This window comes from Sminthopsis crassicaudata, chromosome 2, assembly GCF_048593235.1.
Source record: "Sminthopsis crassicaudata isolate SCR6 chromosome 2, ASM4859323v1, whole genome shotgun sequence".
Taxonomy (NCBI): domain Eukaryota; kingdom Metazoa; phylum Chordata; class Mammalia; order Dasyuromorphia; family Dasyuridae; genus Sminthopsis; species Sminthopsis crassicaudata.
The window spans coordinates 56,386,728-56,413,768 of NC_133618.1; the positions used below are offsets into that span (position 1 = coordinate 56,386,728).

Sequence of the window (27,041 nt, forward strand, 5' to 3'; positions counted from 1 at the left end):
CTGGGGGCCGCGGAGGGCCATGTCGCCCCCGCCTCAGGGAGACCCCGCTCGCCGCCCGGGCTCCTCACGCCGCTTCCCCCGCCGCCGCCATCTTCTCCTCTCGCTCTCATGCAGGCACACTCGCATGAGCCGCCGCGCCTGCGCATCGGCGAGGCGGGGGAGAGGAGAGCCGGTGCGCAAGCGCGCCGGCGGGGGGCGGGGGGCGAGGGGCGGGGAGCGCGCTCCCGGGTTTGCCCCGCACTCTGTGAGGAAGAAAGGTTGCCGTCAGAGCTACCCTTTGGCGAGTGTCGGGCGTTGCGGACTGCGGGCCCGCTCGGTCCCCAGCCCCGCGCCGGAAGGAGAAGAGGAAGCAGTCTGTTCCCGGAGCGCAGCACTTTGCGGTCCCGCGCCTGGGTGCGACTCTCCTCCGGGCCGCGCCTCCCTGCGCCCCAGCTCCTTCCCCGGCCCAATACAGAGACTGAATCAGATCGATAAAGTGACCCGCCCGGTAAATCGCCGGCCTCCTCAGGGCGGCCCCACGTGCTCGGTCGGAGCCACCTGTGGCCGCCCAGCGCGGCTGGAGGAGTTAGTCCCGCAGCGCGGCCCGAACGCCTCGCCTCCCCCAGTCCCACTTCTCCCCTCAGAGCTTCTGCCGCCTCCAAAAAGGGAACTAGCAGTCGTCCCTCCCGAAAGGCTCCCCAGCGAGCCAGCGCAACTCGGACGCGGCCGAAACTGAGCGTGGGCCGCCGGGGCGCACGGGCGTGGGGGCGGGAAACGGGGCAACGAACGTGGGGGCCGGTGCCCAAACTCCCAAAGGGCAGGAAAAGGCCGAGAAGTCAAAGGGGAAAGTCCTGGCCCAGGAAAAAAAGATCCCGAGTAGTGGGGACTCAGACTGAAAGGGGGAAGGGGCCGATGGGCTAGCGCCGGGGAAGGCCGATCCGCGCGCCTTTATTCTGCCACTCTTAGGAGTCCCGGGCACCGCTGTGAGTGTAGAGGGGCGGCCGAGAGAGTGGGATTCGGATTGGGTTGGGCTGGAGTCCTGCCACTCCTGCCTGGCCGCTGTGTGACCTTAGAACGGATAGACATAGCGACGGATTGACCGAGCATTAATCTTCTGCTATTTTTGTTTTTCTTCCCAGGTTACTTTTACCTTCTGAATCCAATTCTTCCTGTGCAACCAAAAAAAAAAAAAAAAAAAACCGGTTCTGCACACATATACTGTCCCTAGGACATGCTATAACAAGGGGCTGCCTGTTCTAGGGGAGGGGTCGGAGGGAGGGAGGGGAAAAGTCAGAAGTGAGTGCAAGGGATGATGGTGTAAAAAATCACCCAGGCGTGTGTACTGTCAAAAAAAAAAGTTATAATTATAAAATTTTAAAAAGAGAGAAATAATTATTTTGCTATGTACCTGGCACTTCCTAGGACCTATTAATATCTCCATAGGCCAATTTCCTCTATAAAATGAAAGGACTGGATTGCATGACTGTCAATGTCCCTTTCCCAGCTCAAAATTACATGAAGGAACTTTGAGCAGATATGTTTAGTGGGTGTGTGCGTGCTTCTCACTGGGGTTTTTTAAAGGAAGAAAGTTGGGAGAAATTATATTGTCTGAATTAAAAATTGTACCTTGTTCTCTTAAACTGGAGAGGAAGACTTTCAGAGATGGCAGGAAATGCCTTGGCAACACAAGGCACATAGTAAGCACTTAAAATTCTTTTAACGGGACTGACTTGGCACTTTATATTCCTTTGGGGGAGGGGGGAACTACCTAGAGAAATGTGCTAAATACCAGATGTCTAGTTCTGTCTGCCATTGATTTGCTGATGGACCCAGTACAAAGTCCTCAATCTCTCCAGGCCCGTGTTTTCATCTATAAAATGGCAATAATACCTTTTCTACCTATATCAGAGATGTTGTGAAGATCAAATAAGCATAAGCATGTATATTGAAGAGTAGAGTTTTTTTTTAAGTTTATATGTGTTGGAAATTATAATTTATATAAAAGCAGTTATGTTACAATTTCTTATTAGTGAGTCACCCAAACTTTTCCTGCTTATTTTGTTTACTATTATTACTATTGTTTATTTTTTACTAATTTTACTATTACTTTTTACTAATTTTTATTAATATTATTATTGTTTATTATATGTTGCTTCTATCATCAATCATCTCTTTGACATCAGTGTGCTATTTAAAGAAAACAAGGAAGTATCCTTAATTGACTGAAGGTTTTTATCTAAGTGTTGAAGTGGACAGAACCCGAGCCTTAGAGTCTCCCTGACTCATCCCCAATTCAAATCTGGCCTCTGACAGCTATGTGACCTTGGGAAAGTCACTTAAACCTATTGGCCTCAGTTTCCTCATCTATAAAATGAGCTGGAGAAAGAAATGGCAAACACTCCATATCTTTGCCAAGAAAATCCCAAAGGGGTCAGGAAAGAATCAGACACAATTGAAAAATGACTTAACAACAAGAAACTTTTACCTAGTATTTGTTTCTTAATTTTTTTCTCCTTTAGTTTTTAAAAATCATATTATTAAGTAAGTAATAATTTGGTATGATGACCTAGAATCCTTTATTCTTTGGATCACAGTATGCTTTCCATATAGGCAAATGAGCAACTAATAAAGGTGCCCATCTAGATATATAAAAATAAAGGCAGAAATTAAATCATGTTCCCCAGGTCACACAGAGTTGAGTCAGTAGCAATGGAGAATCTCTTGATTATTCCTAGACATTGATGATGATGGCTACTTAATAGCAAGTATTTGGGGATATCACTTGCTGGAAAGTCCTATTATAAAATGAATTTGAGGGAGCAAAATAATTCCAAGATCGGGGCAGCTAGATGGCACAGTGGATAGAGCACCAGCCCTGAATTCAGGACCCGAGTTCAAATCTGATCTCAGACACTTAACACTTCCTAGCTGTGTGACCCTGGGCAAGTCACTTAACCCCAGCCTTAGAAAAAATAAATAAATAAGTAATAATAATAATTCCAAGATCTCAAAAGTCACCCTGAAATTCCTCTGATTCTCAGAGTTCCATTATTTTCACTAAATCTCTCATTAGGCCTCAGTTTCCTCATCTAGAAAATTAGCAAATTGGGTTAGATGATCCAGAACTCTTTCTGGGTTATGATTCTTGTATTCTAGAAGTTTGAAACTAATAGGATAAAAAATATATTATTGAACTAAATTCCCCAATTGATGGTCAAAGGATATATATGAGCAATTTTCAAACGAAGATGTCCAAGTTAGCATTTCCATTTTATGGAAATATGCTCCAAAGCACTAAAAATGTTTAGTTGTGTCCAACTCTTGGTGACCCCACATGGGGTTTTCTTGGCAAAGGTGCTGGAATAGTTTGCCATTTCCTTTTCCAACCCATTGTACAGATAAGGAAACTGATGCCAAGCAGAGAGAAGTTATTTGCCCAACTAGTCACTTACAACTTATAGCTAATAAGCAACATAATTCTTAAGAGTATACAAAGTATTTTACAAATATTATCTCACTTGAGATAATAAAGTACCATAACAATAACATTGTAAAAATGGACAATTTTTTTTATTATTATAGCTTTTTATTTACAAAACATATGCATGGGTAATTTTTCAACATAGACTCTTGCACCTTTTTATTTATACTATCCCACTTGAGATAATAAAGTTGCTAAATTGTGCATACCCTATAAGTGATCCACTCCTACCCCAAGAGCCAAAGAGTTCAAAGAAAGAGAAAAATATTCAATATGTACAATATGAAGCCAAATTAGAATTTAGAAAAAGAAGTCCTACTGATTTCATGCCCTGGCATTTTATCCATTGTGCCATATACCTGCCCCATTATAAATTAGAATGTAATATTAAAAAAAAAAAAAGAAACAAAGAAAGGAAGTATTTATTAAGCACTTACTATTTGCTAGGCACTGTACACTCAGAGTCGTTCTATAAATGTTATCTCATTTGATCCTCATAACAATGCTGAGAAGTGAATATTATTATTAATCCCATTTCACATTTGAAGAAACTGAGGGAGAAAGGTTAAATGATTTGCCAGTGGTCAGATAGCTAGGAAATGTCTGAGGCCAATTTGGACTCACCTAGTGAGAATACCATCTAGCTGCCCCCTATCAAATTAAAGCAATTCCGAGGGTCCATCTCTTATCCATCAGATTGGCAAAATTTCCCAAAAAAGAAAATGACAAATGTTAGAGGGGATGTAAGAAAATAAACACATTGATGTGATTTGCAAATTGGCAAAAACCTTTCTGGAAAGGAATTTGAAATTATGACCATCACTTTTTTTTTTTTTTTTTGGTTTCTGAGGCAGTTGGGGTTAAGTGATTTGCCCAAGGTCACACAGCTAGTTAAGTACTGGAGACCATATTTGAACTCAGATCCTCCTGATTTTAGGACTGGTGCTCTATCCACTACACCAACAAGCTGCCCCATGTTCATAAGTCTTAAGGGTTTACAAAGTACTTTACAAATATTATCTCACTTAAGATAATAAAGTTACTAAATTGCGCATACCCTGTGAGTGATCCACTACAACCCCATGAGCCAAAGGGTTCAAAGAAAGAGAAAAATATCCAATGTGTACAAAGATATTTGTAGTAGTAAAAAACTGGAAATTAAGGAGATTCCCATCAATTGAAAAATACATAAACAAATTATGGCACATGAATGTCTTGAAATGCTATTGGGCTGTAAGAAATGATAGAAGTAATTTTCAAAGAAATCTGAAAAGTTTTGTATGAACCAATATAGAGTGGCATGAGAAGAATCAGAACAATTTATACCATAACAATGACATTGTAAAAATGGACAATTTTTTTTATTATTATAGCTTTTTATTTACAAAACATATGCATGGGTAATTTTTCAATATTGACTCTTGCAAAACCTTCTGTTCCAACTTTTTTCCTTCTTCCCCCCACCCTCTCTCCCTAGATGGCAGGTAGTCTAATACATGTTAAATTTGTTAAAATATGTGTTAAATCCAATATATGTATACATATTTATACAGTTAGCTTGCTACACAAGAAAAATCGAGTCTAGAAAGAAAGAAAAAAATCTGAGAAGGAAAACAAAAATGCAAGCACAGGATAACAGAAAGATGGAAATGCTATGTTGTGGTCCATACTCATTTCCCATAGTTCTCTCTAGGTGTAACTGATTTTCTTCTTTACTGAACAATTGAGACTGGTTTGAATCATTCATCAGAACTGATCATCTTATAATCTTATTGTTGCTATATATAATGATCTCCTGATTCTGCTTATTTCACTTAGCATCAATTCAGGTAAGTCTCTCTAAGTAAATGGACACTTTCTAAAGACTTCACAACTCTGACTGATGCAAAGATCATCCATTTGTTTCCAGTAATTCAATTAAGATTTACTAAGTGCTTACTATGAGCAAAGCTCTGTTCTAAGCATTGGGGATATAAATAAGACAAAGACAGTCTCTGCCACCAAGGAGCTTACAGTTTAATGGGTGAAAATAACACACAAAAGGAAGCTAAAAAAGGGGGGTGGGAGTGGGACCAGAGAATATCTTTCATAGTGGTTTTATGTTCTATGCAGTTGAAACCAAATTAAGTTTTTAATGGAAAGTAGAAAGTTACCTCTAAAGTTCTGAAAGTTCGGAACCCTCTATAAAATAAGACTTTGGAAGGAATTTATTGTTCCAATCTTCAGTCTTCCTATTAGAGGGAAAAGGCATTGATGGGATTAAGCATCAAAAACTGAGTCAATCAGCATGGTGATGAGATTTCAGGTGATCACTTTATTCTAAGGGAGACATGATCTTCTGTACCCACTTCCAGACACAGATATGATATGCTAAATATTCAGAATGAGACACACATTTTTTGGACAATATCAATATGAGAATTTATTTTATTTGACCAAGTATTTGTTACAAGGAGCTTTTGTTATTGTTTTGCTTTTTAACCATTTTCTAGATTTTTTTTTTTTTTTTGGAGGGGGAGAGAGCATTGAGAAGGAGAAAACTAAATAACTGGTCATTGAAGAAATAATTTTTAAAATTTCTTAAATGAAAATTTGAAGCTAATAAGCTTTAAAGCTCTCAGTTCAACAAAAGAAAAGTGACACCATTTGGAAATATTAAAATCTGAGCATTTGATATTCTTAAAGGAACAACAGTGTCTTCTAAAAAGATTAGAATCTAGGTAAGTGTTGCTTTGGGGTATTACATTTTACCTACCTAAATGAAATCTCAAGAGGTGATTCTGTCTATTCTACTGAGCACTATTAAATAATGATTGCATGTTTCTTTGGGGGAAAGATAAACGAAGCAACAGAATTGGATACAGTAACACCAGGAAGAAGACGTGCACCAATCCATGCATGAAATGGTGATTTCCTATTTATCTTGTAGATTGCTTGTCTATAATATAATTGTTTACATATTAGATTGTGAACTTCTCAAGTGCAGGGACTGTTTGCCTTTCTTTGTATCCCTAATACTTTGCACAGTATCCTGGACATAGTTCAGTTTATATTTGTTGTTCAGTCATTATTATTTTTTTTTTTTCAGTCCTGCCCTATACTTAAGAGTTTTCTTGGCAAAGACACTGGAGTAATTTGCCATTTCTTTCTCCAGCTCATTTGGCAGATAAAGAAACTGAGGGAAACAAGTGACTTGTCCAGGGTCTCACAGTATCTGAGGCCAGATTTGAACTCAGATCTTCATGTCTTCAGGCCTGGCATTTTGCACTGTGCCACTTAACTGCCCTAAGAACATAGTAGGCATTTATTAAATGCTTATTGGCTAACTTTTTATCAATAACAATTGCTTATTAAATAACAGGGGATTATACTGATGAGCTGTGGAAATGGTCAGTAATATCAAACACTTAAGAAAAGTTAGGAAAAATTATTAAAAGGCATAAATTTTTTTAAAAAGGAATGGTTGGCTAAATACACGAATGAAATAAAATTTAAAACTTTTAAAAGCATTTACTTTTTACTATGTGTCCATCCCTTTGCTAAGTGCTAGGAATGCAAGTACAAAAAATAAGACACTCCTTGCTCTTAAGGAGTTTATATTCTAAGGAGAAAAGAGCACATGTAGGAGATGGGAGCTATATTGTTCTAGGAAGTCACAGATTAGTTAATGATTTAGTCATAGGACAATTGAGATGACCATTCCAGGGATGCTAGTATTGATCTGATTCTTATTCTCAGAGTTTAACCTCACATGGAAAGTTGGGGCAAGGTCTTGAGGCACCTTGGCAGGAAGATGGCCAGGAAACTGCATGGTGGATCTGGGCCAAATAAGCACTAAACTCTTACCAGTAACCAGAGTGGAGTGCCAGGGTAAAAACTAGAAGATTTTATTAGAAACAGACATATCCAATAGACATTTCTGAATAAAGAATCATTAGGTGTTTGTCATAGCTCCTATGTAGAAGGTAAAAAAAGAAAAGTTAAAAAAAAAAATGACATCTCCAAATTTGAATTGGAGGAATGATGGTGCCATTGACCATGATGGAGAAAACTGATGGAAGTATATAACAGAAAGGGATCACCTCTTTTTTTTTTAATTTTTTTTTATTAATTTTATAATTATAACATTTTTGACAGTACATATGCAATATGCATAGATAATTTTTTACATTATCCCTTGTACTCCCTTCTGTTCCGAATTTTTCCCCTCCTTCCCACCACCCCCTCCCCTAGATGGCAGACATTCCCATACATATTAAATATGTTATAGTATATCCTAGGTACAATATATATGTGCAGAACCAAATTTTGTTGTTGTTGTTGCAAAGGAAGAATTGGATTGGGAAGGTAAAAATAACCTAGGGAGAAAAACAAAAAATGCTAACAGTTTACACTCAGTTCCCAGTGTTCCTTCTCTGGGTGTAGCTGATTCTGTCCATCATTGATCAATTGGAATTGGATTAGTTCTTCTCTATGTTGAAGATATCCATTTCCATCAGAATACATCCTCATATAGTATCGTTGTTGAAGTGTATATTGATCTCCTGGTTCTGCTCATTTCACTCAGCCTCAGTTGATGTAAGTCTCTCCAAGCCTCTCTGTATTCATCCTGCTGGTCATTTCTTATAGGCATCTAAGAGCTGTTCAATCTATAACTGGATAGAACAAAAGCATAAACAAGGACATGACCAGATGAGTAGAGAATTTACAAGTAGAATTCAACATTTATTGGCCTCTTACATGAGAGGTACTAGGGGAAAATACTTCAATACATCAAGGATTTTTTGAGTTCTCATTCTCTGCACTGAAAGAGATTACAATTCCTCTGGTCTGCCACCAGAGTTTCCATGGCAGGAAACATTTATCACTTCACCATCAGTCTAGTGATGAGCCTTTTAACATAACCAGTCTGCTCCTTAAACACCAGACAGTGGCTGTCTCTGGATCTGTCCTTGAAACCCTCATGGCTTAGGCCAAAGCTTCTTAAACTATCAGTCATAACTCCACACAGGATCACAAAACTATAATTTATTATTAGTAAATATTTGATTTGTATTCCTATCTTATGTACCTGTATGCCCGGGGTTGTGTAAAAAAAAAATTTTAGATGAAAAGGAGTAACAAGTGGAAAAGGCTTAAGAAACCCTGGTTAGACCATCCTGTCAAAGCACTGGCACAACCTTTAGAAATCCAGGATCATCTGCCCACTGTGATGAGGCGTTGAGGAAGATACTGAGATGAAAGAAAAGATAATCCTTGCAATTATCATTTAGAACTAAACTTCTAACTGGACTTAGGGGCAGGGATAGGTAGAAAGGGCTGAATAAAATACTGTGTACCTGCATAAAAGGCAGAAAGGCAGTATGTATAGACATATATGTTCTTAAGGTTTTTCTGTGCCATGGACACCATTAGCCATTTGGTGAAATCTATGGTATTACCTTGCTGACAAAGGTCCATATAGTGAAAGCTATGTTTTTTTTTTTTTTTAGATCATAAGGATAACAAGTCCCTAACTCCTGTGATGTAGAAGGTATAACTGGAAGCTCAGTCTTTTAGTTAATTAAGAAAGTGGCTATCAGAATCAGGTAAGGAAACTGAAGAACAATTGGGTGGAAAGGTTGGGTTTGTTTTGTTTTTTTTTAAATGGGTAAAGTTTTTAAAGCCAAATGTGGTATGCAAAAATGTTGCAGCAGTCTTTTTTGTAGCAGCAAGGAACTGGCAATTAATTGGATGTCCATCAATTAGAGAATGGCTGAATAAGTTATGATATATGAATGTTATGGAATATTATTGTTCTATAAGAAATGATCAGCAGGATGCTTTCAGAAAGGTCTAGAGAGACTTACATGAACTGATGCTAAGTGAAGTGAGAACAACCAAGAAAACATTGTACACAGTAACAAGATTATGTGATAATTATGATGGATATGTCTCTTTTCAACAATGAGGTGATTCAGGCCAGTTCCAAAAGATTTGTGATGAAAAGAGCCATCTAAAACCAGAAAGGACTGTGGGTAGTGAATGTGGATCAGAACATAATATTTTCACCTTTTTAAAATTATTGTTTGCTTGCTTATTTTTTTCCTTTTTGACCTGATTTTTTTTTTCTTGTGCAGCATGATAAATATGGAATTATGTATGGAAGAATTGCATATGTTTCACATACATAGGCTTACTGGCCATTTAGGGAAGGGGGGAAAGGAGAAGGGAGGAAGAAAAAAAATTGGAAAAAAGGTTTTGTAAGGGTGAATGTTGAAAATTATCTTTGTATATATTTTGAAAATAAAAAGCTATTATTGAAAAAAAAAAAAAAAAAAAACCAGATATGGCACATGAGCCAAGAAGTTAAGGATAAATACTATGTTCCTGTGATATGGGACACCAAAATTCAATAGCAATTTCTATTCCTTGCTTGTCTATAACAGCAGTGCAGAAAGTGTAGAGGGAGCTCTGTAATGAGGGAAAACCAAGGTTAGAGAGACAACTAACTAATGGGGTAGTTTAGGAGATGAAATGTCAAAAGAAATCAAGATGTTTTATAGTAAGTTGTAAATATTAAAGCACTATCTGAATTAATATTAATTTTTAATAAATCTGAATTATTCTTTTTACTGTATTCAATTAGGTTAAATTCAACAAACTTTTTTTGACAGTCTTTTCCATGAAAGGTATTATGTGGTAGGCTCTGAGGACACAGATAAAAATGAGACTTTTCCTGTCCTTAGGAAGCTTACATTCTATTAGAGGAATAAAATATGTACAAGCAAAGTATATATACCCATAGGTGGATTCACAACACATCTATTAAAAAAGACAGAGAGAGACAGACACACACAGAGAAACAAAAACAGATAGAGACAGAGACAGAAAGAAACAGAGAGAGAGATGGAGGGAGGAAAGGAGGGAAGATGAGAGGGAAGAAGTGAAAAAGAGGGGGAGGCAGAGACAAACAAAGAGAGAGGCACTGAGATAAAGACAAGGAGACACAAAGAGTAACCATCAATATCTAGAAAGGATCAGTCAATAAACATTTATCAAGTGTCTATCATGTGCCAGGCACTATTCTAAGCACTAGATATAAAGAAAAGCAAAAACACAATCCCTCCTCTCATGATGCTCACAGTCTAATGGGGAGACAATATGCAAACAACTATGTAAAACAAGCTAAAGACGGTATAAATTAAAAATAAGTAATAAAGAGAAAGTACTAGAATCAAGAAGGATTGGGAAAGGCTCCCTGAAGGATCAGAAAAGGGATTGGGAAAAATATGGTATGTAAGCTGAAAAAAGTTAGGGTCTTTAATGCAAGAAGTGAGAAAAGAATATATTCCAGATATGTAAAACCTCTTATGTAAAGGTATGGAAATGAGAGAGAAAATGTGGATAGGAATAGCCAGCAAGCCAATTGGAATAGAATGGAGTATAGTGAAGAGAAAGAATATAAAACAAGGGAGGAAAAGTAGTTGGGAGTCAGATTGCAGAGTGAATTAAATTAGTGGTTTTCAAAGTGTAGTCCAGAGAATTCTGAAACTTTTAGAGGTTTTACAAATTCAAAATTAGTTTTTATTTCTAATATGATAATAGGTATAAGCCACATAAACATAACCTCTTTGGACAGATCTTCAATAATTTCTAATAGTATAAACATATGGAGAAAAAAATTAGAGAACACTGCTTTAAATAATAGGTCAAAATTTCTGCATATTATTTTAGAGGTAACAGAACAACTGAAGGCTGAAGATTTTTGAGTAGGTACACAATATGATCAGAACAATGTTTTAGGAATATCAATTTGGCAGTTGTGTAGAAAAGCAAGAGACAGAAAGCAATTGGGTGAGTCTTAAAATAGTCCAGGAAAAGATAATGTTGACTTGAAGGAAGACAGAAAATATAAGAGATTTTAGGAAGATGGAATTGACTATACTTGTTAACTGCTGGGCTGTGGGGATAAGGGAGAGAGAAAACCTATAAAAACCTCCAAGGTTATGAAGCAAGACAGTTTCTTAAGAACTGATTGTTTACTATGGCTTTTTTTTTGGGGGGGAGGAATGGGTATTAGAGAATTTGACAAGAAAACAAAGAGGTCCTAAATTAATTGCATAAATTAGATTTAAAGATGTTTAATCTATAAGATTGGATAGCTCATCCAGATTAGAGGGAAGAGATGAGAGTTCAGCTGAAATAAGAAGATGGACAAATGTGACATAATGTGTCATTAAAACACAGTGTATGGCAAATTAAAATATATGCTGAATTTTAAAATCTCCTCTCAAAGATCATCAGGAATAGGAACTGATAGAAGCTGTAGAAGTGGAGAGATGGTGAATATGGCAGCAAACTAAAATACAGGCTGAATTTTGAACGGTAGTAACTCAATTGGCATCCATACAGTGCTAAGGGATTGGAAGACCTCAAAACATCAGATAGTACCCATGTTGAAGACTTAGGAGAGGATGTGGACAAGAATCTGGATGAAAAGTCATGCAAAAGTTGAAATCTGTAGAGAGAATATCAGTTGGAGGGAATATCCAACATCCATATATTTGGGTATTTTTTTCTGTTTGTTTTGAGGCAATTGAAGTTAAATGACTTACCCAGAGTTACACAAAAAGTAAGTGTGTGAGAATGGATTTGAACTTAGGTCCAGTCCTAACTCTGGAGCTGTTCCTCTAGCCATTGTTCCACTTAGCAGATCTTCACATGCAAGTGTTTGTAAAGTAACTTCAAGGGTGAAATTAGCAGAATCAATTCTATTTCAGCAGGAATCATTGTTAGGATTACTAAGTGAGAACTCAGGTTGTCTGGAGGGTGACAAGGTGAGAATTCAGGTTTTCTGGACAATTACAAGGTGAGAACTCAGGTTGACTTGATAAGAGGGGGCAAGCTCATTGGCTGGGGTGGTTCTTCCCAGAAGCCCTTGCATTATCCCACGCCCATTCTCTGGGAGAATAAAAGAAGAGGACTCTCAGAGAAAGAGGACTCTCTGTATTACATCAGGCCTGACGGGGCTCTCTGCAGGAAGGGAAGTCACTTCTTTGGACAAGAGTTAACAGCAACTGCCTGGAGACAACGGTTCATTACAGGAAGAAGAATCTGTCGGAGAGATTTGAGTAGAAGACACAGCAGATCTCTTCCCAGAGAGCGATCCAGCAGCTTCTGGAGACGACAGCTCGTTACAATTGGCGCCCAACGTGGGGCAAGGACATTTGCTTATCCTGACAAGAAGAGCTAGACCAGACCTTCGCATTTTGGCGCCCGAACAGGGACAGACACGGTCCTGATTCCAGTGGAAAAGCTTCCGATCTAGATCTCAGTCTCTCTGACCCAGAACCGTGAGTAACGAGGAAACTTTGTTAAAGATTAAGTGAGCGTGCTAATAGATAAATAAGGAACTTAACTTGTTAAGGGCTAAACCAGGAATCTCTTATAGCTGAAATGGGGCAGATGTTAGCTATATTCAATCCCTGGACCTCAGCCGACTCATCCCCAGCCCCAGAAGAAACCTCAGCTCCACCCCCATTCAGGAGTGGTACTATAGAGAGTATAATCAAGATAATTGAGGAGCAGAGTTTACTTGTAACCTGGGTACAGATTGCTAAACTCTTGGCTGCATTAAGACGCACATCCCCTTGGTTCTTAGAGGAAGAAAAGATAGATGTAGATAAATGGAAGCTAGTGGGATATGAAATGAAAGAATTTCAAGCAAAAAATGGGCCTCGTTCAATTTCTGCAGAAGTATTTTATATCTACAACATAGTTCAATTAGCCTTAAACTATCAAGCAAGTTGTAGGAGAAGGAAAAGTTCTAAAAATGAACAGAGGAGGAAGTGTGAGGAAAAAAGGAAAGATCAAGATCTTTCCCTAGAGCAAGAGGATTTAAATGAGGAATTATGGTATGATTCTCTTGAAGAAGCTTCAACCCTGCCTAGAGAACAGATTATTGACAGGCCCACATCAACCCCACCTTCAGAGATGGAGGAAGAAAGAGGGGAAGAGGCAGAAATACAAACAGAATTGCCTGTGAAGCAGCCTAAGCCTATGACAAGATTAGAAAAAGCATTGGTTAAAGCTAAGAGAGAAGGACAGGATATAAGTGATTTTATACATGCATATCCTGTGATTGAAGAGATTGATTCTGTAGGTAAAAAAAGGAGAAGATATGCACCTTTAGATTTGAATAAAATTAAGGATTTGAAAAAAGGTTGTACCCTTTATGGGGCTACATCAGCTTATGTCAAAATGTTACTAGATGGTTTGTCTTATGAAGTCCTAACCCCGAATGATTGGAAATCCATAGCAAGGACATGTCTGGAACCTGGAGAAAATTTATTATGGCTTGCGGAATTTCATGAATTATGTAAAATTCAAGTCAGATGCAATTTGGAAATAGGAGTTAACACACAATTCACTTTTGAGCACTTAGCTGGTGAAGGTCAGTATGGAGAGAATTCGGAACAGATTCATTATACCATGACAATATATGAACAAATTGCTAAGGCTGCAATAAAAGCTTGGGGTGTCCTTCCTGGACAGAAAGATCATGGAGAGGCTTTCACTAAAATACAGCAAGGTCCCAATGAACCTTTTGCAGATTTTGTGGGACGTTTGCAAACTGCTGTCAAAAGAACTATTGGAGAAAATTCAGCTACAGAAATAATGACCAGACATCTGGCTAAGGAAAATGCCAATGAGATTTGCAAAAGAATTATATGGGGATTAGACAAAGATGCTCCTTTAGAGGAGATCATAAGACGCTGTGCTACAGTGGGAACAAATGCTTTTTACACCAGGACAATGATGAATGTGGAAAGGCAGGGTCCCTCCTGGCAAGGGACTTCTAGAGAAACTCGGCGATGTTTTCAATGTGGAAAAATTGGGCATCTAAGAGCTCAGTGTAGGTATGGAGATACAGTGAGAAGACAGGGTGAAAGAAGACCTAAAACCCCATGTCCAAAATGCAACAGAGGACTCCATTGGGCATCAGAGTGTAAACTAATTCAGGGAAACGGGATGAGGGGCCCAGGTCCAGGGCCCCAGGCAAAAAAGACTTGGGGCATGATGGCAGCTGATGTTACACCTAAAGAGCCTTTAGAAGGCCAGGACTCTGATTTAATCAATCAGCAGAGAAGCAATCACATGGCAGAAAGGGATTACCTGATAAGTCAGTCAAAAGGCAATCAGATTGCAAAAATGGATTACACTTGGGGAGAATACAGGCCTTTTAAACCAACAGGGCTGTGCCCAGTGCGAACAACTCCAATGTAATTGTCAGATGATGAGAAGAGATTTAGAAAGTGGTAAATAGAAGGAAATTAGATAGGTTAACTGCCTGGGAGAGAGGGTTTGCTTGTATTTCTTCAGCAGGAGAAGGAATCAGATGGGTGCCAACGAGTCATATTCGCCTTGTCCACCAGAGAGAGACAGAAAAAGAGAAAGACCTCAAAATAAAGGAGAAGATCTAAGAAACATCTTACACCGAAAGAGCATGGATAATAAAAAGACTGTTAAAGAACTTAAAAACCAGCAGGAATCATTGGACTTCCTCACACAAGATGAGACTATTGGACAATGGACTTATGGACATTTATAAATTTTCAATTTATGATTATGTTATATACTTCTAGCATGTGTTACGTTACTATGTTACTATGTGCTTATGTAATTTATGTAATTATCTGTAATACTTCCCATATTGATGGATTTATGTTTCAAGGTCATGACTGTCCTATGTTCTAAATCAAAAGAAAGGGGGAGATTATTTATATTTATAATTTATATTATATTATATATATATTTATTTATTATATATAATTTATATATAATATAATTATATATATTTATAATTCTCTGTGAATTAAACAGTAAAAAGTTGCATACCTCTTCACAAGAAAAGCACCAAAGAAAATAGGTGTCATTTTACCTACTAAATACAAAAGCAAAAGTATTAGCCAAAGAAATATCGGCTTGACTAATCAGTAAAAATTCCAGAGAGGAATTTTGGCTCAATAAAAGGGAAAATTTTCCTAATTATCAGATCTATCCAATAATGAAAAGGGATGCCTAATAAGGTAATGAGCTTCCTGTCCCTGGAGATCTTCAAGTTTTACAATCACTCTGGAATGGAAGGATTCATGCTTCTTCCAACTCCAGTATTCTGATTGATTGCTTCTTTTCTCTAAGTCTTAGTTTCCTTGCTGGACGAGGAATCAAGAGACCTGATTTCTTGTTCCAACTTTGCCAGCATATAGGTATGTGACTTTGAAAGTCAGAAATCTCTTTTTGGGACTCAGTTTCTAGCTTTGTAAAATGGAAGTATTGAATTGGATAACTTCTAAGTTTCCCTCAAGCTCTAGTAATACTGGAAGGATTTCTAGAACACCACAAAAGACTTTTTGTTTCACACTCATTAAGACTTGTAGTAGGAAAGAATACAGTGAAATTCTTTTGAAAAATTCAAAATACATGCTTAAAAAAAACACATCAGTATCTTCTTTCTGATATTAACTTCTCAGGGTTTGGACAGGGAAAGGGAATGTTTATATCTTTGTACATAGATATGAGGACTAATGAAGCTTTTTTATTAACATATAAACTAATAGCTAATGTTTATGAATAACTTTAAGATGCTTTACAGATATTGTCCAATTTGGCACTCACAATAACTGTGAGAAGTAGATGCTGTTTTAATTCTCATTTTACAGATGAACACAACAAAGCAGACAGAAGGTAAATAACTTGTCCAGATACCTGAGGCCAAATTTGAACTTGGATTGCTCTATACTGCTTCAGTTGGTGATCTAATCAGCTCCCAGAACTTCAATTATCACTAGCATGCTGATGATTTGTGGTCTGCAGTTGCCTTTTCTCCCACTCAGACTTGGTATAGTTTTTTTATTTTTTTTTTCCCCAAGCTCCTCATATCTCCATGAATCTGCATCCAATCTCTCCTCTGCTTCCACAACAGACATTGCCCATTGGCTACTCTAAACGATGCTGCTAGGATACTGATGGGAGAATTGGAAATCTAACATCATCTGGGTCTTTTCAAGCTAGAAGTCTTCATCCAGACAAATGAGGGTGGGGAAAGAAGACTCAGGAAAGGGCTAAAACAGAAACCTTTTCCCTTACCATCCCATTAACAAGGGGCTTCCCCTTGGAAGCTGGATGGAAGACTCTCCTGACTTTCTATTTCCTAGAACTCCCCTGATTCCACCTGACTTTTTAGGCATAACCCCATGGGTTTGATACAATCTTCCAGCACACAGTAGGCACACTAATACTTATTAACTTGTGACACAGATTGCTATTAACTGGAGTGTAACATGCTACATAACTACCATTTGAGGAGTGATTATTATGCTGTGTTTGCTTTATAATTAAATAAAACTAATCACTTGCCTTTTGTTAGTATGGCTGATAAATGAGTTAAACAGTTCCATATCTTTCATGTCAAATAAATCTCAGCAAATTTCCTATCAGGCAAGGGGAAACACTATGTCTTCACTAGCAATAACAGCTTCAGGGGGGGCAGAATCCCAGACCAAACTTACAATTAAAAAAAACAAGATACTTGGGGGGGGGGCCTCCTCTGATTGCATCAGAATAAGGAAATAGGAATGGAAATTCACACTCCTGAACCTGTTCACTGTAGATTTAGGGAAGTTAAACAGCCAGCCTGTGTCAGAAACAAAACTTAAACCTCAATTTTCTGATACAAAGGCAGGTGTGCTGCCACTCAATGATTCCTCGATAGCTGTAGAATGGATCAACTGCTTTCCATGCATCATTTGTCTCATTTGAGCCTTATAAGAATCTTATGTGGCAGATGCTGTCTTATCATTCCCATCTTACAGATGAGGAAACCGAGGCTCAAAAAAGAAGGAAGTGACTTGTGTGGCATCATATACATCGCAAGTATAAGAGGAAGAATACAAAACAAGTCAGCCTGCTCTACTCACCCCCCCAAAATAATGGATGGCTTAAGGCAAAGGGTTGGCTGGCCCAGAAGAAGGCTAGAGTCACTTTTCAGCTTTAAGATCGATGACTCTTCAATGAAATCCAGTAAAACAAACATCACCATGACAACAAGACGCCCGGCAACAGCAGCAGCTTCTCGATGTTTGCTCCCAGCTGCCAAGCTGTGCAGACACAGAACAGAGGAAGTTTTTAGGGAGGGAATTAGCATCAGCTGTCTGCATGATCACAGCAGACTAAAAGGCCCTTTATGCAGAATCTTAAGCAACCGGAGAGCTCAAATAGCATCCCGCACACGACCGTTATGAGAAAGCAACAGAAAGCCAGGAAGCAAGCTGGAGCTGGGGATTGACTTCCTAGGGTCCATCCAGATTTGCTTCAATCTCCAACTCCACAGATGGCAAAATGGAAACCCCTATTCTTGATGATGATGAGCCTGAATCCTGAAAAACATTAAATTATCTTCATTACGGTACTGGCACTGAGAAGATCTGAGTCCAACCCCTTTCTCTGTCACATATTAGCTGTGTGATCTAATGCAAGTTACTTAACTTCTATTTGCCTCAGTTCCCCCATCTGTGAAATGGGAATAATAACAGCTGTGTAATGCTAAGCAACTCACTCTCTACTTGCCTCAGTTTTCTCATCTGTGAAGTGGGGATAATAATAGCTATATGATGTTTAAAAAGTCACTTAACCTCTATTTGCTTCAGTTCCCCCATCTGTAAAATGGGAATAATAACAGCTGTGTGATGGTGGGCAAGTTGCTTAACCTCTACTTGCCTCAGTTTTTCATCTGTAGAATGGGAATAATAATAGCTGGGTGATGCTGAGCAAGTCATTAAACTCTATTTGTCTCAGTTTTCTGGGCCATAATGGGAATAATAATAGATATCTATTTCCCAGAGTTGTTGTGAGGATCAAATGAAATGCTTTTAAGAGGTAGAAAAGGTGCTGAATTGGTAGGAAGGCTTTCCCACCAGGAGCTCTCTTCATCAGTGGTATTTTAGGTTTTGTTTCTAGTGTCCCAAATATTATCTCAAATGAGGCAATATCAGCAAAATCACTTACCACAATGCCTGGCAAATAGTAGGTACTTAGTGAATGCTGTTCCCTTTCATTCTCCAACCCTTCTCTTTCAGTATTCAGTAATAGGAGGCACGCTCAACTCCAGACCAGAAAACTAGGCTTAAGGCCTGATTTTGCCACATATTAGAGATTACCTTTGGGAAATCAATTTCTCCGGGGGATTATGTGTCTCCTAGCATTGCTGTGAGGTTCCAATAAGGTAATGGGTATAAAAATAAGACAGTATTGTTCTGTGGGGAAAGGAATTTGGATTTGGACACTGAGGACCCAGGTTCAAATTCTACTTCAGTCATTGAATCCCAATGTGATAGTAAGCCATTCTCTCCCCTTCTCTCAATCTGAGTTTTCATACCTGTGAAATGAGAGGGTTGGAGTAGATGGCTTCCGAGATGTTTTCTAATTTTAAATACATGGAAGGATCACCAAAATATTCTATACTTGTAAAGAGCTCCAGTTGTTTTTATTCCATTATTTCCAGTTATATCTGACTCATGATCCCATTTGGGATTTTCTTGGCAAAGACACTGGAGTGGTTTTCCATTTCCTTCTCTGGCTCATTTTACAGATGAGGAAATTGCAGCAAACAGAATTAAATGATTTGCCCAGAGTCACACAGCTAGTAAGTAAAAAAGTGTCTGAGGTCAGATTTGAACTCAGGAGTATAAGTCTACCTAACACCAGGCTAGTGCTCTATGCTCTAACTCGTCACCTAGCTCCCTTAATACAAATGTAAACTATTATTATTTCTGACACCTGCTTTTTAGAAAACAGATGATCTTTCTATATAGTATGCTGTTTGTTAATTCCTAGCCAGAACAGTTGATTAGTCAGAATGCTGTATTTCCCAAACATGCTGGTTAAAATTAATAAAATCAATCAAAAAAGATTTATTACTATTACCTACTACTTATTTATTACTATTACCTATTGTATGCCAGGCATTGTGTTAAGCACTAGGGATACAAAAAGAAGCAAAAGTCAGTGCCTGCCCTCAAAAAGTTTAAATTTAGTGGACATTCACAGGAATGAGAAAGATGGAAAAAACAAAATACTGACCACATCAAAGGCTCTCAACTTCCCTTGCCTCCAACACCTCCTAGAAGGTTGTCACAATCACCTTCAGACTTTCTCTACTAAGCAGTAGGTGCTTAATAAATTATTGTTGACTAACATCTGGAGAACACCTTTGAAGCTTTACTGTACTATATAATCACCAGCTACTTTTTAGTATTCTTATCTTTAGGCCTGACATTTTGTCTACTCCACTCTACTTTCTCTTCCAGGAATCTTTCCTTGATTCTTCTGATCAGTAATGATCTTCCTGCTTAGATCTTACATATCACTGTTATTTTTTAACTGACTAATAATGGGCCATTACATATCACATAATGATATGTTATTTAGATATATCCGTATCTCTGGATTTGTGTTATACTTTCTTCAAAGCCTGGAGACTCCAGGAAAGCAGGGTCTTTACTTTGTATAAGATTAATATCACCTTCTCTCCAGAAGATTTCAGTAACAACCCAGAAATGCTGGTCCTAGTTAGAAAGAGGAAGGGCAGGAGGATAATCTGATAAGACCCCAGAGGTAGGCAGGCCATGGCTCTCTCATCACAATCCTCCTGGGGGACTTAACAACCTAAGAGGAAAGATAGTAAATCAGAGCAATGACTCACCTAAACTAAACTAGAGTCAGTGATCCACCTAAGTTATCCAAGTAATGAGGGCATATCTGGGATTTGAAATCAGCTCCTCTAACTCCAAATGAAACATTATCTTCAGTGATGTTATGATACCCTTATCCTTAGATTGGCATAAAAGAGTAAAATTTTCTGATTTTCCTCAATCACATGGAGATGAGCAGGAGTGATTCATTGGGATCTTTGGGTAATGTTTAACAAACATGCAGTTATCCTTAGATAACTTAGATAACAGGGCTTCTTACATTTTTTCTATTGTTGACTCTCACAAGATATTTTTACATGAACCCAGGTATAGGTATATAAAATAGATATACAAATCAAAACTTTACTGATAAGAAACCATAATTGTGCACCTCCCACCTTCAATTACAAGACCCTATATGGAGTTGTGACCCATAATTTAAAAAGCTGGGATCTAACATTGATAGACTAGGCACTCCTCAGCAGTTCAGTGACCCAAGGCAACCCTAATAAACTTTGGATGGAAAATACCATCCATATCCAGAGAGAGAATTATGGAGACTGAATGTAAATTAACACATGCTATATTCACTTTTTTATCATTTTTTTTCGCTTTTGTACTGATATTTCTCTCCCAACATGTTCATATGGAAATTTAAAAAAAAAAAAAAAAAAAAAAGAATGTACATGATAAGCGAAAAATTTGGTTTTTTTACATGTAACTGGGGAAAATAAAAATATAAAAATAAATAAATAAAAAAGCTGGGTTCTGAAACACCACAAATAGAAGAGTAAAATCATACCATGTTAGGGGTAGAAAGGATCTTAGACATTAACCAGACCTAGAAAAAATTCAGCCCCCAACAAGGAAAATAATTTTGCCAGAAGATCACATCAAGTGAAAGGCCAATCTAGGGCTAGTAGTACTCAAGCCTTTTGAAATAATCTAAGGCTCTTCTCAAAAACACTGAATGGAATTAATAATAATAGTTTTTATTTAACATGTTTAACATGTATGAGATTGCCTGCTATCTAGGGGAGGGATTGGGGGGAAGGAGGGGAAAAGTTGAAACAGAAGTGAGTGCAAGGGATAATGTTGAAAAATTACCCATGCATATGTTTTGTCTATTAAAAAGCTATAATAATAATAATAAATATAGTGTTTATATTGAGGGCAGCTAGGTGGTGCCACAGCGGATAGAGCAACAGGCCTAGACTTTTTCCTGAATTCAAATACTTACCAGCTATGTGACCTGGGGTCACATACATTTCTCCTCTCCTCTGACATGGAAAGCACCCTGGTACAAGCCCTCATCAATCCATAATAGGACTGTGGCCATAGCTTACTGGTTGGTCTCCTTGCCTCAAATCTCTCCCCGCTTCAATCCATTTTCTATTCCCTTATCAAATTGATCTTGCTAAAGCTCAGGTCTGAGCCTGGTATAAATCCCCTGTCACTTCCAAAATCAAATATGAAATCTCTTTTTGGTTCCAAGCCCTTCATAAGCTGCCTCCTACTTTTCCAATCTTCTTACTACAAGTTATTCTCTGCCACCACTACCCCCTACACACATACACACACTCAGAGGTCCAGACACTAGTCCTGTTGTTCTTTTCAAAGAAAATCTCCTGATTCCAGACATTTTCTTTTCTTTCCTTTTTTTTTTTTTTTTTTTTTTTTTGTTGTTGTTGTTGTTGTTGTTGTTGAGGCAATTGGGATTAAGTGACTTTCCCAGAGTCACACAGCTAGGAAATGTTAAGTGTCCAAGGTCAAATTTGAACTCAGGTCCTCCTGGCTTCAGGGTTGGTGCTCTATCCACTAACTAACTAGCTGCCCCAATTCCAGACATTTTCACTGGCGCTTTCCCATGCTTGGAATGCTCTCCCCCTTCACCTCTGCTTCCTGGCTTCCTTCAAATCCCAGCTAAAATCTTACCTTCTACAAGATACCTTTTTCATTTCCCCTCAATGTTGGAGCTTTCCCTCTATTGATTATCTCCAATTGATCCTGTATAAAGCCAATTTGTACAGAGTTATTGTTTCCTCCTATTTCTGAGATCCTTGAGAGCAGAAATGATCTCTTTCCTTTCTGTGTCTCCCCACTGCTTAGTATACAGTAGGTGCTTAGTAAATTCTTGTTGACTAACATCTAGAGAGCACCTTGCAAGCCTTAAAGTACTATATAATCACCAGCTACTATTAGTTTTCTTGTTTTTAGGTCCAGCATTTTGTCTACTATACCCTACTTTCTCTTCCAGGAATATTTCCTTGATTCCTCTGATCAGTAATGAACTTCCTGCTTAGACCTCACATATCACTGTTTTTTGTAATTGACTGATAACGTGCTATTGCATATCACATAATAGTATGCTGTTAGATATATCCATATCTCTGGATTTGTATTACACTTTCTTAAAAGCCTGGAGACTCCATGAAAGCAGGGACTTTGCTTTATATAAAATCAATATCATTCCAAGGACTTAGCACTATATTCTGCATACATTGGTGATTAATAAGTTCTCTAGGGGCAGCTAGGTGGTGCAGTGAATAGAGCACCAGCCCTGAAGTCAGGAGGACTTGAGTTCAAATGTGGTCTCAGACACTTAACACTTCCTAGTTGTGTAACCCTGAGCAAGTCAGTTAACCCCAATTGCCTCAGGGGGAAAAAAATTCTCTATAAGCTTCATCTCTATGGCATTGGGTCAATCACATTGTTTCTCTTGACCTCATTGGTAGAATGAAATTGGCCTAGATTATTTTTTAGGTTTTTCCTAGCTCTGATCTTTTTGTAATGAAGACCCTTTCAAGCGCTAACATTTTGGGATCTTGGATTTCTTGAATGAATGGAAGGAATGAAAAGTGCATCCATAAGAATGACTTAAAAGTTGGTAATTTTTGACAACATGGAAGTACCGGAGGGATGGAGCAATACTTCTGGGCAGGTGGTTCTGCCCCTCCCTAGGCAGCTACATTGCACACTGCCAATACACAGAGCCAACTTGGACCAGAAACCATTGCCAGATTTTGAGCAGCTGGGACATGCTTTGGTCTGGAAGTAATATGAACTTTGGTCACCTTCTGGCTAATTAGAACTGACCCAAGAGCAGCTTTAGCTCACACACACACACACTCCCCACACACCTGTTGCTCCTAATCCTGACCACACTGAACACAGGAGATAAGAAAATAACCACTCGGAGATCTTCCTATTGGCTCTTAGCAGTAAGAACTGGGACTCCCATCAGCCATGAAAATTATCTTTAGCAGACACATACTTTGTGCCTCGAGACTATGTTATAATGGTATCATATTACTTTAGATCTCTGCATGCTCTATTAGCTATGCAATTTTCCTTAATGGATCTTACTGATGTCAACATCTATGCAGAATGCTAAAATATACAATTTTTTTATTAAAGCTTTTTATTTTAAAAACATATGCAAGAATAATTTTTCACCATTGACCCTTGCAAAACCTTGTGCTCCAATTCACCCCTCCTTTCCCCCACTCCCTTCCCTAGATGGCAAGTAATCCAATATATGTTAAACATGGTAAAAATGTGTTAAATCCAATATATGCATGCATATCTATATAATTATTTTGCTGCACAAGAAAAATTAGATCAAAAAGGGGAAAAATAAGAAAAAATAAAGTTCAAACAAACCACAACAAAAGAAATGAACATGCTATGTTGTGATCCACACCCAGGTCTCACAAACCTCTCTCTGGGCGTAGATGCTCTCTTCATCACAAGATCATTAGAACTATCCTGAATCATCTCATTGTTGAAAAGAACCATGTCCATCAGAATTGATCATCATATAGTATTGTTGTTGAAGTATACAATGATCTCCTGGTCCTGCTCATTTCATGCAGCATCAGTTCATGTAAGTCTCTCCAGGCCTCTATGAAATCATCCTGCTGATTGTTTCTTACAGAACAAGAATATTCCATAATATTCATATACCACAATTTATTCAGCCCTTCTCCAACTGATGGGCATCCACGTAGTTTCCAGTTTCTGGCCACTACAGAAAAGGCTGCCACAAACATTTGTGCACTTGTGGGTCCCTTTCCCTCTTTTAAGATCTCTTTGGGAGATAAGTCCAATAGAAACACTGCTGGGTCAAAGGGAATATACAACTTTTTTATGTACGAATTCTAGATAAATTGCTACTGGTTTTTATTTTGGAGAAGTTCAAAATACCTTGGTTCTAGTCTTACATGCATCACAGATAAGCTCTGGCTTTAAGCAAATGCCTCCATTTTTCTCAATAAGGAAGGTATCTCAAGAGATCAATTGGTCCCATTCAGTGATGAATGAATCAACTTTACAATATTCTTCCTTCCAAATGATAAATTTATGCTTTGTTAGCTCCCACTGATGGGGAACTCAGCATCATGGTGACAAAGAAAATCTTGTATTTTTGCCAATGGGATAGACCTTGGAAAAGTAACTTCCCTTTTTTGAACCTCAGTTTCCTCATTTAGAAAACTGGTGGAGTTGTGAAAGAACCCAGCCATTCTACAGAGCAATTTGGAACCATGCCCAAAAAGTTATCGAACTGTGCATTCCCTTTGATCCAGCATTGCTGCTATTGGGCTTATATCTCAAAGAAATACTAAAGAAGGGAAAGGGACCTGTGTGTGCCAAAAGTTTGTGGCAGCTCTTTTTGTAGTGGCTAGAAATTGGAAAATGAATGGATATCCATCAATTGGAGAATGGTTGGGTAAATTATGGTATATGAATGCTATGGAATATTATTGATCTGTAAGAAATGACCAGCAGGAGGAATACAGAGAAGCTTGGAGAAACTTGCATGAACTGATGCTGAGTGAAATGAGCAGAACCGCTGTACACTTCAACAACAATACTGTATGAAGATATATTCTGATGGAAGTGGATATCTTCAACATAGAGAAGATCCGATTCACTTCCAGTTGATAACTGATGGACAGAAACAGCTACACCCAGAGAAAGAACACTGGGAATTGAATGTAAACTGTTTGCACTACTGTCTTGATACCCAGGATAGTTATACCTTCGGAATCCAATTCTTAACGTGCAACAAGAAAATTGGATTTACACACATATATTGTATCTAGGTTATACTGTAACACATGTAAAATGTATGGGATTGCCTGTCATCTAGGGGAGGGAGTAGAGGGAGGGAGGGGAAAATTTGGAAAAATGAATGCAAGGGATAATGTTGTTTAAAAAAAAATTACTCATGCATATGTACTGTCAAAAATTATAATTATAAAATTAATTAAAAAAAAAAGAAAACTGGAAAAAATATGCTTATATTACCTACCTCAATCCAACTTAGTTGATGAATGCAAAGATAAAAATGGAAGTTCTTGCCCCCAAAGAGCTTACATTCTACTACCTGAAAACAATATCTACATAGATAAATCAATACAGAATATGTATATAAAATAAATGCAAACCAATTTCAACAACTAACAGAACCAGGAAAGGCTTCATTTAGGAAATGGTACTTAAACTAAGCCCTGAAGTAGCTTTCCATAGCATGATACAGAGATGAGGAAGGAGAAGACTACAGACATGAAAGATAACTTGTGCAAAGCCATGGAGGCAGAATTTGGAGGGCAGCCTTTTTTATTAGAATTTGGAGTGAAAGAGTATCAGATTCATAAGGACCTGAAGTACAAGTTAAAGAAATTTATCTTTTTTTTTTTTTTTTTTTTTTTTTTTTTTCTAGAAGCAATAGGGAGCCACTGAACTTTCTTGAGCAGGGGAGTATCATGGACACGCCTGAGCTTTTGGACTAATACTATCATAGAGTGGAAGATTTATTAAAGAGAAGAGAGGCTGAATTCAAAGAAGACTGATTGGGAGGTTGTGTGAAAGGTAAAAAGGGCCTGAATTAAGGTGCAGCTTAAGTTCTTCTTTACCTGGCTTGATTCTGGGGCATCCCAGGCTTGCCCACTAAGCTTAATCTAGGGTCACTTTCTTCCCTGCTTCCCATGGCATGACACCCAGTTCTCCTAGACTCCCTGGATGACAAATCACTTCTACAAATTTAGCTTCATTATTGGCAAAATGGTGACAATGATATTGATCATATACTCAGGGCTGGAAAGGAGACAGGTGGCCCAAACCAGGTTGAAGGCAACTAATACTGGTGAGTTGGGGGCATGTTACCTTAAGCAACAATTAGTTCTAATGATCAAAGGTAGCTGAAGCAGATGTTCTGAAGCACTTTGAGTTGGGTCAGACATCAAAGACACCAAAGTCATCCATGGGCCATGACTAGCCAGCTTATTTGGAACTGCCACTGGACGTCATGACTTAGGAAGAGAGTGTGAGGCTGACAACTTTTCCCAACTCTGTTTCACTTAAATCCCATTCCCGTTCAAGTCAAAACATCACCAGTGTTGTCACTGGTCCTCTTAAAGAAGAAAAGGACAAGCAAAAGCCAGAAAATATGAGTGAGGTCATTACTCCGCCTACAGATGAGGGAGGTAAAGCCCAGGAGAGATGATTTACTTAAAGATATAAAAAGAGTACTTGAAATTCAAACTCAGTTTCTCTGATTCCAATTCAATGCTGGTATTCATCATGGGGCTCAAATTAGATAATGCAAGGTGCTATGTAATCATAGAATGCAAGCAGTCATGATAATTGATTTATCCATAGTGCTCAAAGCACAACCATAGGAGATAGTAGCAATGTCAACTGAGAACCAGGACAGGTTGGTTAATAGAGACTCTGAACTAGATGGGTTGTAAGCTGATGAATTTTTCAGGCTCAGTGTACCACATCATGGAAGGATTATCATTTCTGCTCCTAGAGTGGACTACCTACATTGATGACTTCACAAT

General features: G+C 38.3%; 2 protein-coding genes across 5 annotated transcripts in view; one reads left to right on the forward strand and one right to left on the reverse strand.

The window, feature by feature from the left end:
- USP10 (ubiquitin specific peptidase 10) overlaps nt 1-374 on the reverse strand; it is a 73,192-nt gene extending 72,818 nt beyond the window's left edge. For all 4 annotated transcript variants that reach the window (XM_074286322.1, XM_074286319.1, XM_074286321.1 and 1 more), the window contains exon 1: nt 1-374. In XM_074286322.1, coding sequence (XP_074142423.1) covers nt 1-21 — 21 coding nt within the window. In that variant the 5' untranslated portion in view covers nt 22-374.
- LOC141552634 (uncharacterized) lies at nt 20-26,739 on the forward strand. Its single transcript, XM_074284707.1, has 3 exons — nt 20-962; nt 8,953-9,048; nt 25,919-26,739. The coding sequence occupies exon 1, from the start codon at nt 20-22 to the stop codon at nt 713-715; it is 696 nt and encodes a 231-aa protein (XP_074140808.1). The 3' UTR covers nt 716-962; nt 8,953-9,048; nt 25,919-26,739.
- Nucleotides 26,740-27,041: the final 302 nt, after the last annotated feature.

What these genes read in the sequence shown, in the direction of transcription:
- LOC141552634 (XM_074284707.1), top strand. Translation starts at nt 20, where the DNA reads ATGTCGCCCCCGCCTCAGGGAGACCCCGCTCGCCGCCCGGGCTCCTCA.